Source organism: Mus caroli, chromosome 19 (assembly GCF_900094665.2).
Source record: "Mus caroli chromosome 19, CAROLI_EIJ_v1.1, whole genome shotgun sequence".
Lineage (NCBI taxonomy): Eukaryota > Metazoa > Chordata > Mammalia > Rodentia > Muridae > Mus > Mus caroli.
Genome location: NC_034588.1, coordinates 398,876 through 410,585, shown reverse-complemented (window position 1 = coordinate 410,585; position 11,710 = coordinate 398,876). Strand labels below are relative to the sequence as shown.

Below are 11,710 nucleotides of genomic sequence, written 5' to 3'. Positions count from 1 at the left end.
TGTGTAGCCCTGGCTGTCCTGGAACTCACTCTGTAGACCAGGCTGGCCTTGAACTCAGAAATCCGCCTGCCTCTGCCTCCCGAGTGCTGGGATGAAAGGCGTGCGCCACCATCGCCCAGCTCACGAGCTTTTCTTAGTGATCTTTTAAGGGTCCCAGGTGTGGTGCAAGGGGGGCCACAGGGCTTAACCCCTAGCCTCACTCTTGGTGTGACTTGGCACAGGTCTATGCTTCTTTATGAAGGCTGCAGTTCTGGGCCTGGAGAATGTATAGCCAGGACCCCTAGTCTGCCAGGGGCTGTGCATTTGAGAGGTGTTGGGCACATGGGTCAGTCACCTGGTAGGGGAGGAACCCGTAGGACCAGCCTCCTGACTAAGGCTGGCACTGTGTGTTTCTACCCTGGGAACTTTGCATGGGTTTTAATCTCCCTCACTTGTCCACGAGGCCTCCCCTAACCACTGTATGTAGTGTGCAGCCTTCTCCTGTCCTGTCCCTGACTCTGGCCCATTCACAGCATTAACCTGACAGATGTCACTACCTGCTTTTGGTCTTTGCCCAGTGTCTGTTTCCCCACTGGAACGGGAACCCTGGAGGCCCCTGGTACAAGCAGCCCCTGCTTGCCAGCCTATGAAGGCATCTTGGTTTTGCCACTGTGGCTCTTTTTCTTTCACTCCCAGGTTTCTCCAGAACTTTCTTTTTTTCCTCCTGAGCTTTCCTTTGCAGCTTCTGCCCTTGGAAAGGAGAGGCTCGTGGAGCCTTGGGGTGATACAGTGTCTGTGTTGTCTAGGATTCCCCAGGCGGGGGAGGAGAGGAGAAGCAGCCTGCCCCAGGTGAGGGTGGGGAGCCACCCACATTCTGGCCTCCTCACTGTGAGCCCCTGGGGCCATTGCCAGGCCTCTTAGAGGGAAAGCTAGCTTTCCAGGAGTGTGCTGTGGGTTCCCCTTAAAACTTGGGGATTACGTGTGTGGTTTCTTTACTTTTCAGAGCTGGGAGCACTGCCCCACCAGCTCCCAGTGAGGGTTGGAGAAAAAAAAGTCCTAGGTTACAAATCCACCCCCAGCCTCCCTGTCCCCCCTCCCCTCCCATGTGCCTTTGAAGAGCACACCTGAACTCCTGAAAGCAAGTTGAGGTGAGGAAGTGGTCTTTCCAGTTTGGGGAGCAGTAGAGCCAGAGCTTGGGGATTTGGGGAGCCTTCCTGCCTCTCTCTATACTGGCCTATCACTAAGGGAGCCTTTGGGCAACTGGAAGGAAGGGGTCTTGGGAGCAGGGGCCCAGGGTAGCCGTGCATGATTCTCTTTCCCTGGGAGCTGGTTCCTGTCCTGCTTAGCCATCCTGACCCTGCGCTCTGCCCACAGCCTCACCGCTCCTGTTGTTTGCCAACCGCCGGGATGTGCGGCTAGTGGATGCCGGCGGAGTGAAGCTGGAGTCCACCATTGTGGCCAGTGGCCTGGAGGATGCAGCTGCTGTAGACTTCCAGTTCTCCAAGGGTGCTGTGTACTGGACAGATGTGAGCGAGGAGGCCATCAAACAGACCTACCTGAACCAGACTGGAGCTGCTGCACAGAACATTGTCATCTCAGGCCTTGTGTCACCTGATGGCCTGGCCTGTGACTGGGTTGGCAAGAAGCTGTACTGGACGGACTCCGAGACCAACCGCATTGAGGTGGCCAACCTCAATGGGACGTCCCGTAAGGTTCTCTTCTGGCAGGACCTGGACCAGCCAAGGGCCATTGCCCTGGATCCTGCACATGGGTAAACCTCTGTTTCTCTCCTGCTCCTATGGGGAGGCGTGGGGACCAGGATGTCTTCTGTAGAACACCTGAGGCAGGCTGGTGAGGTGTCTTGGGAAGCAACCCTTGCTGGGAATCACCTCCCTTCTAGATCCTGAACTGTAAAACATGGCATGTTTAGCCAGGGATGGTGGTGGTTCACACCTATAATCCTAGCATTCTGGAGGCTGAGGCAGGAGTGTTTACACAAGTTCCAGGCCAACCTGAGCTATAAAGACCGTCTTAAAAATATACAGGAACTGGGGAGATGCCTCCATTGGTGATGTACTTGCCTCATAACCATGAGGATTTGACTTCCACCCATGAAGAAAGTTAGGTGCAGGGCGCCACATGTCTATAATCCCAGGATCATGGAGTTAGAGACACAGGGATCCGTGAGGCTTGCTGGCCACCTGCAGTCAAATTGCCCAGTCCCTGGTCCCAGTGAGAGACAAGGTGTTTTAAGGTATTTATATTGCTGTCTTAAAAACCAAGAACAACTTGGGGATGAATCAGTCAGTATACTTGATCTGACAATACTCAAGTCATGCCCCACCTCTGAGTAAAGTCAGGGCAGGACCTCAAGGCAGGAACCCAGAGTCAAGAACTAAACTGCTTAGTGGCTTGCTCTCCACTGGTTGTTCAGATTGCTCTCTTGTAGCACCCAGGAGCATCAGCCCAGGCACTGCACTGCCCACAGTGACCTGTACCCTCCCCCACCAATCACCAGCCAAGGAGATGCTTCCCAGGCTTAGAGGCCAATGATAACTGACTGTAGCTTAGCTGAGCAGTACATTGTGTCTCAATCAAACACACAAACAAGGGCAGACGAGGCTGATGCTTGGGTTTGAAGCTTAGCATCCTTCTGCACTAGGACAGGTGACCCAGGTAAGTTCAGGGCCCTCCGTCCCTCCCACCCCTCCCTTCTGTGACTGTCCGCTGAGGTGGCTCCATGTCTGGATGTAGCACCCACTCTGTGTGTTCTGGAACTTACCTATATTGCTGCAGTCAAACTCACTCTGACCCTGGAAAGCACAGGACAGCCACAAAGGCCACTTTGGGAGGGGCCAACTGTCAAACCGTGAATGTCCTTCACTGCAGTCTAGGGGCCACTGCTGGCTTCAGCATCAGGCCACATTCTAGAGTGTTCTAGATAGGCATGTCTTCGTTCATTCCTTGCGATTCCTCCATCCTTCTTTCCTCAGGGTTGACTCTGGGGTGGAATGCACAGACCCTTGTCTAAGCTGCCCTTTCGTGGCCATGACCCTGAAGTTGTATGCTGGCTCAGGTGTGAGAACAATCAGACAGACTCACGGACTCATGTCTCAGGCAAGACACACATCCTGGTTTTGGTTTTGCCAAGTGCTGTACTCAGTTGACATTTTAGCTTTTTTTTTTTTTTTTTTTGGTTTTTCAAGACAGGGTTTCTCTGTATAGCCCTGGCTATCCTGGAACTCACTTTGTAGACCAGGCTGGCCTTGAACTCAGAAATCTACCTGCCTCTGCCTCCCAAGTGCTGGGACTAAAGGCATGCGCCATTACGCCCGGCTTTTTTTTTTAAAGATTTATTTATTATATGTTAAGTATACTGCAGCTGTCTTCAGACACTTTTTTTTTTTTCTTCTCACTCTGGCCCCATTGCCTTGCTGTAGCTGTCTTCAGACACCCCAGAAGAGGGTATCAGATCTCATTACGGATGGTTGTGAGCCATCATGTGGTTGCTGGGATTTGAACTCATGACCTTCGGAAGAGCAGTCGGGGCTCTTAACAGCTGAACCATCTCTCCAGCCCCCCCCTTTTTTTTGTAAAGCTAATTTATTTACTTTACATCCTGACTGCAGTCTCTCCTCCTTCCTCTCCTCCCAGTCCGTGCCCCCAACATTTTAGCGTTTTTAATGTCCCCAGAGCTTCTGAGAAATGCAGCAAGGATCTCCCAGCCGAGGAAGCATGATGCTGGCTGTGGACCTCCCCTGTGTGTTTGTATAAACCTTGTAGGAAATCTGTGCAGCCAGTCCCCGTGTAGGTTAGGCTCCAGCTGACCCATGCACTGCCTTTTTCCACTGCTGGGGATCCTAAGTCCATCTTTTGGCTCTCTAGCAATGGGGTGCTGTCTGGATCCTGATGGTGCCACCTTATTGTGAGCCTTTTCAGTGAGCTACTCTGGCTGACTTTAGCTGCCCTGGCTGTGGACTGAGCAGAAGCAGGCTGGGAGAGCAGGTGTGGCCTGTGCCCAGGTTTCTGAGCTTGGCTGGAGGGTTTGCGTGTGGTCTGGCAGGATTGCCACTGCTTGGTCTAGGGAGTTTGAGGAGCAGACCAGGTGAGGGCACACTATATGGCTGAAGTCACCTCTCTGTCCAGAGCTGGCCTTTGAGTATGTGGCTTCAGAAGCCACATACTTTGTGCAAAGGCCCAGGAAGTGGGTTTTGTGTGTGTGTGTGTGTGTACACATGCTGCCACATATGAGAGTATATATGAGAGACCTGTGTGCAAATGTTACATGAATGTGTGTGAATGTTTTATGTGAGGAAGTCTGTGCACATGGACAAGTGTATGCAGGGGTGACTGTACCTGTTTATGCTTGTATGTGAGTGTGCATTTATGAGAGTGTATGTGCACATACATGAGTATATAGGAGAGTCTGTGCACATGTGTGAATGTGCTTTTTATGTGAGAATGTATATGCATTTGTGTGTACATTATTATACATAAGGGTTATTGAGCTTGTGCACACAAATCTATGTGACTGTTAATGTGTATGTGTGTGTATATATATATATATATATATATATATATATATATGTATATGTATATATATAATTGTGTATGTGTGCATGTGCACCAGAGAGCATGTACGTGTGATTGAGTGTGTGATAGAGCACCTGTGGATGAGTACATGTGTTTGTAAAGAAGCTTGCATGCATGTATGTGTTCAGTTCATATGCACCAGAGGTAAGTGGGATTTTTTTGGTATGTGGGGTAACAGACTAGCAGCTACCCCCTGTGGGTTCCCTCACTCCTCAGCTGCATAGAACTTAAGTCATCTTCCTAGGACTAACTCTGTTATCTGGTGAACAATCTCGGACCTCAAATCTCCAGGGACAACAGTACCCTGACAGTCTTCCCAGGAGGTGTGGGCCATTATCCCAGGAGAGTCTCTGTGGCTAAGAGGGATTGGTCTCTGTTAGAGTCTGATAAAATGGGCTCAGGACTAGCACCCCACTTTTCAACAGGACCCCTCTGTGTTTTTGTCTCTCTCTACCCTGGTTTCCCACTCCTCCTGGGACAGAATGCTATAGTTCTACCCTACCACATGCCCAGATGCAATGTTCGTGAACATGGGCAGGAAGGTCCATTCTCAAGCTGTGGGTTTCACCATTGCCCTAGTGACCTTACAGGGTACTGGTGGGGTTGGGGAGAAAATGATATAGGCACAGTATGTTTGAGAGGAGTAAGTGCCACCGGGTAAGAGCAGGGCAGTATTCCAGGCTTCTGGCTGACGAGACAGGATGAGCAGTGTAAAGGCCCTGGGGCAGAGAGGAGTATTCCTGGGGGAGAGCCTGGCTCCCCATAGCAGTTACAGACGGCAGAGGAGGGCAGCAGCTTGGCCCAGGCTTGTAGCAGGTTGGGATAGAAAGTGTCTAGGGTGAGTTCTATTCTGAAGGCAGGAGCAGCTGCCAAGGATGACATGGTGCTATGTCTGTGTCCCCATCTATACAGATATACAGAGGTATACTGTGACTTTGTCATGCCACATGAAAATACTAAGAGCTACCCTTGGTTGGATGAATGCTGTAACACACATACCCATATTCCACCACATAAAAGACTATGCAGTTTGACTTCTCCCCCCTTTCCCCCTCCCCCCTCCCTCCCTCCCTCCCTCCCTCCCTCCCTCCTTCCTTCCCTCCCTCTCCTTCCTTCCTTACAATTGTGTAGGCCCTGCTCTGCCCTGTGTCTTCCTGTGCTGTTGTCTCCTCTGGAGACTTCCTTGGATGAGGGGATCCTGTCCCAGCCACCATTGAGAAGAACGGCTTTGTCCAAATGCCCACCTCCATTTAAGTACCATGTGCATGCCTGGTGCCTGCAGAGGCCAGAGAAGGCATTAGATCCCTGGAACTGGAGTTTTGGAGGGTTGTGAACTCCTATGTGGGTGTTGCTAACTGAGCCTGGGCCCTGTATAGAAACCAGTGTTGTAGCCACTGAGCCATCTCTTCAGCCCGTTATCCTTTTACTCTTAGCCATGGTGGCGGAGAGGCATGCTGGCCTGGGTGGGTACTCTGTGTTTGTGTAGAGACAGCGGGAAGCCAGCACGCTGTCCTTACTTGAGCTGCTGTGGCCTGTGTTATCTCTGGGATCAGTCAGCCTTGGTCTTGACTGTCGAGTGGGTCATGTGTACGCTTGCTTCTGACTTCTTCCCTAGATGCTCTCCTCTGGGTCACGCTGTTCCTTTCGAATCCTGCCCCTGGACCAGAGTTGACCTTGGCATTGCTGCCACAGACAGGACATCTCAAGCTTCCTTCCTCTGCCCTGGATAAATAAGGGTGTGCAAGCTGTGGGGTGCAGCTCGGAGTGGGGACAGTGAAATGCAGTGCAAGAGAGAAGCTTGGCTCTCCCCTCAGCACTGCGGAGGCCCTGCCTGCCCTTGTGCGTTCCTGTGTCTCCTCTGGAGACTTCCTTGGATGAGGGGATCCTGTCCCAGCCACCATTGAAAAAAACAGCTTTATCCAAATACCTACCTCCGTGTGCTTAGGTCAGGACTGGGTGACCAGGTGTGGCAGAGAGGGCTCTGAAGCTGGGAAGACCCTGGCTCAGCCTGGGGAAGCCATGCTGCACATCTGGACGGGGTTAAAAGGCTTCCTGGCAGAAATGCAGCTGGCACTGCTTTGAGGTAACGGCCCGGCGTTGCAGCCCTGCACCTTGGCCGTGGCTCGGCTTCTGCCTTGCCTCACTGAGAACGAGGATGGCCTTAGTCCTGCCCGCTTGCCCTGCAGCAGTACTGGAACTGGCATGGGCCTGTCCCCACTGAGCCAGCAGCTCTCCCGTTCCCCATTTAAGGAAACCTGCAGGCCTCAGGAAGTGGGGAAGAAATGTGGCGTACTAACCTCATTTCCCTGCCTGGCCTTAGCTCTGGCTGGACCACAGCACCAAATGGGAAGTGTAGAAACACGCTTCTCAGTGGGTGGCAAGGCCCTGGGCTAACTCCAGGCCTGTAGGAGTGGGAAGCACAGGGAAAGAAGGCAGCGCCCAGGCCATGTCAGCCTCAGCTGAGGCTGACCTACCGCCAGGTACCCAGAGCATCACCCCAGGTATGCCCTGCTGATGCAGGATGAAGCATGCACAAAGCTTGGGCCTTACCTGCCCACCCAGGTTGCTGTCTAGAGCTGCTGCTTGCTGTGTGTGTGAGACAGGTACACGTGCCAGAGCCCCCACTTCCTATCTGTCTAGTGGGGGCAGCAGGCTGGCTTTCCCAGTACTGGCTGGCACAGAGGGTGGTACAGGACATGCAGGAGTTACCCTGTGTGGGGTGCTTGGCAGAGAAGGGGATATTTTCATGATGTTCCTATGCCTACCCTTCTGGGTGACGTCCTCATCGTCCCTCTAGAAGGTGGTGATGGTTCTGGCTCACCTAGGACCCCCTGCTGGGGGACACAGCAGTGAGGCAGCCCCTGTGCCCATTATTGCAAGAGCTGAGAGCTGAATCTGCAAGGGCAGCCAGTGCTCTTATAGCTCCCGAAGCATCTCTCCAGCCTGCAGTTTATATTCTCAAGGACATGTTCCTCGGGACTGGAAACATGGCTCAGCACTCCTCTCTCAAGGGTCTCAGGGCGGTTGGCATTGCGCAGAAGGCAGCGGTAGCGGTGGCTTGTGGTGCCGCTTTATCACAGAGGAACCGTGCAGGCCTTAGCGTGAGTGATCACTTTAGATCCTGGGAACCTGGTGGCCATACTCCTTCAGGTGGATCAACAGGCACATGACATGGGAAAGAAGACCAAGAGGACAGCCGACAGCTCTTCTTCAGAGGATGAGGAGGAATATGTGGTGGAAAAGGTGTTGGACAGGCACATGGTTAAGGGGCAAGTGGAATATCTGTTGAAGTGGAAAGGCTTTTCTTTTTTTTTTTTTTTTTTTTTTTTTTTTTTTGGTTTTTTGAGACAGGGTTTCTCTGTAGCCCTGGCTGTCCTGGAACTCACTTTGTAGACCAGGCTGGCCTCGAACTCAGAAATCCGCCTGCCTCTGCCTCCCGAGTGCTGGGATTAAAGGCGTGTGCCACCACGCCCGGCTCCCCTGTAACTTTTTAATCACCTTAGAGTCATGATCTTTGGGGTTGGTTTCTTTGGGGGATTTTATTATGACGATGACTTCAGTTTATTAGATTATATTGATGACCAAAAAAAAAAAAAAAAGAAAATACTTTCACAGTTTACAGCCAGCTCCAGGAGAACTTGCAGACCTGTACTTAAATGCACACACACACACACACAAATACAAAAAAAAGTAAGTATTTTTTTAAAAAAACTGGGCATGGTGGCACATGGTTGTAATCCTAGTACTTGAGAGGTGGAGGAAGCAGTGGGGTGAGGCTAGCCTTAGGTACAGGAGATGGGGATGGTGGAGGAAGCAGTGGGGTGAGGCTAGCCTTAGGTACAGGAGATGGGGATGGTGGTGAAGGTTTACACCTCTTTCAAGTATTTCAAGCAATATCTCTATTTTAATTCCTTTACATAAAAACCTAAAGTTTGGGTCCCTCAAACCATAGTCACTTGTTATCTCTCACAGGTCTGGTGGGTGAGCTTTCAGGCCTGGGTTAGGGTTGGAACCAATCCCTAGATCCATCTGTGTCTTTCCTTTTATGCCCTGTCTCCTCACTAGGTACATGTACTGGACTGACTGGGGGGAAGCACCCCGGATCGAGCGGGCAGGGATGGATGGCAGTACCCGGAAGATCATTGTAGACTCCGACATTTACTGGCCCAATGGGCTGACCATCGACCTGGAGGAACAGAAGCTGTACTGGGCCGATGCCAAGCTCAGCTTCATCCACCGTGCCAACCTGGACGGCTCCTTCCGGTGAGTGCCTGGTAGCCGAGGCGCCCTCCCCACTCTATCTGCTGTCCTCAGGGCTCCTTAACTCAGGCCTTAGGTTCTTCCCTGGAGCCCCTAAGGATTGCTAGATGACTTTGGGAACAGAGCAGAGTTACCATGTCTGATGTCACAGCTGATGGAACTGTTTCTACAGCAACATGCTGAACGTTCCTTCCAAACTGTGCGAGAGGAACATACATAGCCTCCGAGATGGCAGCTGTGCAAGGCGGGCTCTGAGTTCAATCCCTGCAGCCTACATGATAGAGGTAGAGGACGACCATTTCTTTCGGTTTTTGTTTTTTCTAGATAGGGTTTCTCTGTGTAATAGCCCTGGCTGTCCTGGTTTTGCTTTGTAGACCAGGCTGGCCATAAAGTCACAGAGATCTGCCTTTGTCTGCTTCCCAAGGCTGGGATTAAAGGTGTGACTACCACACCCAGTCTGAGAACCAGTTCTTGGATGTCGTCTCCACTTAGTGCTGTGGGTTTCGAGTTCCTCCCATATACATACCATACATATCGTATTTACAGAAAGAGAGAAAAGACTACATCTGACCCCTAACTGTGCCTAGTTTGTGAAATGAGTAAGAAAGTCTCAGTGTTCAGGGGCTGGAGAGGGGCTCAGTGGTAACCTGCCTTTGCTGTGTTTGCAGAGGACATAAGCTCACTTCCCAGTACTCTGCTGGGAGGCTTATCTGGTGCCCTCTTCTGGCCTCCCTGGGCACTGCACTCAGATGCACATACCTGCACACACACAAGTGAAAATAAAATAAAAATACATCTTTTTTTTAAAAAAAGATTTATTTATTCTATGTATATGAGTACACTGTAGCTGTACAGATGGTTGTGAGCCTTCATGTGGTTGTTGGGAATTGAATTTAGGACCTCTGCTCACTCCGGTCAGCCCTGCTCCCTCCTGGTCAACTTTGCTCGCTCAGTCCCTGCTCGCTCCGGCTCATAGATTTATTTATTATTATACATAAGTACACTGTAGCTGTCTTCTGACACACCAGAAGAAGGAATCAGGTCTTGTTACAGATGGTTGTGAGCCACCATGTGGTTGCCGGGATTTGAACTCAGGACCTTCAGAAGAGCAGTCAGTGCTCTTAAATGCTGAACCATTTCACCAGCCCCATAAAAATACATCTGAAAAGCAAATAAATAAAAAGTTCAGCGTTTAGACTGTTTGGGATTTTCGAGTTGCCGGTCAGGGCTTAGATCTGGCCGGGACTGGGGCACTCATTGCTCTTTGTCCTGCCTCTGCCATAGTATCTCCAGGGCAGCAGCGGCTGTGTGACTATTACCATATCTACAGTCTTGCTAGAGACTGTGCAGACAGTAGGTGCTTGATCAATGAAGAGGACAGGTAGATGAATTCGGCCTGTTCTCCTACTTGGTTGTTAGAGCTTCCTGCTTGGTGTGGCCCTGTGCCATCATTACACTTGAGAAAAAGCTGTGACCTTTGTGTTGAGTTAGGGGTACTTTACTCTGTGACCGAATATTACCTACTGAGTTGACGTCAGGTCTTGGGCTCCTCACGGGAAGGTTAATCTGACCTTTGCACTGGAGGAGCTCCTGGATTGGGGCATAGGAGCTGCTGTGAAAGGTTCATCTTGAGTTAGATTAAAAAGGCCCACATTCCATCAATTTTGGGATGATGTCCAGCCTGTGTCTTGTCATCTGTAGGGCGAGGGTGAAGATGCACATAGGGTACACTGGTCAGGGTCTGATCTGAGATTTGGAAATCAGGCTAGCCCAAGGACAGACCGTGGGAGCAAGTGATCTCAGCATGGTCAAGGCTAGCCCAGAACCTGGAAAGCTGCTAGCCTGGGGCAAGCGGTCCTGACAAGAGGGTGGCAGTTAGTATAACAGTGATAACTCTTCCATTGTGTCAGTGTCCAGGGGCATTTACCATTTTGTTTGATGTTCACAACAAACCCCTCCTGTATGATGATAGGCAGGGTCCCAACGCCATACAGCTGGCCAGAGTCTACTGCAGAGGGGTGGTCGTTAAATAACCACAAAATGCTGGCTCTGCTCAATTCCAGCCCTATTACCAGTGTTGATAATCTCATTAAACATGATGTCCACTGTGTGGGCGGTTCTGAACACATAGGGCTGAGAGTGCCTCCCTGCTGTTGGTGTGGACTGTCGGACTGAACACATCTGGCTGAGTCAGCAGGAAGTTCTTTGCACATCAGGTCTGGGGACCCAGGCTTCTCAGAAACTGTCTGTCACCAAGTGTGGCTCCATGCTTTTTTCTTTTCTAGGGCCACTTTGTCCCTTTGTCCAGGGGCTCTTACATTTTTGTCATAGGCACAGAAAGCTGGCTGGGTGGGCACTGCCCGTGCATACCTGGAAGGGCTGACTGGAGTGGCCGAGTGAGGAGAGTGTGCTTACAACTGCTTCCTTTGATACGACAGACACAGCGGGTCTGTGGTGGCCTAAAGGCCTCCAGCGTGGGGCAGAGTTGGCCTGAGAGGTCTTTTCCTAACCACTCTGCCTGTTTCCTACCTGCTGCAGGCAGAAGGTGGTGGAGGGCAGCCTCACTCACCCCTTTGCCCTGACGCTCTCTGGGGACACACTCTACTGGACAGACTGGCAGACCCGCTCCATCCACGCCTGCAACAAATGGACAGGGGAGCAGAGGAAGGAGATCCTTAGTGCTCTGTACTCACCCATGGACATCCAGGTGCTGAGCCAGGAGCGGCAGCCTCCCTGTGAGTGTGAGCGGGCACTGGGGATGGGGTGGGCGGGGCAGAGGACAGGCAGGGGCGGGCACTGGGGATGGGGTGGGCGGGGCAGAGGACAGGCATGACAGGGTACTGGGGATGGGGTGGGCGGGGCAGAGGACAGGCAGGGG

General features: G+C 51.6%; 1 protein-coding gene across 1 annotated transcript in view; it reads left to right on the top strand.

Annotated features, from left to right (window-relative positions):
* Positions 1-11,710, top strand: part of Lrp5 (LDL receptor related protein 5) — a 105,734-nt gene that overhangs the window by 26,167 nt on the left and 67,857 nt on the right. Inside the window, exons 2-4 of the mRNA XM_021152534.1 lie at positions 1,354-1,750; positions 8,638-8,835; positions 11,371-11,567. Of these exons, the coding sequence (XP_021008193.1) occupies positions 1,354-1,750; positions 8,638-8,835; positions 11,371-11,567 (792 nt within the window). The remainder of the gene's footprint in view (positions 1-1,353; positions 1,751-8,637; positions 8,836-11,370; positions 11,568-11,710) is intronic.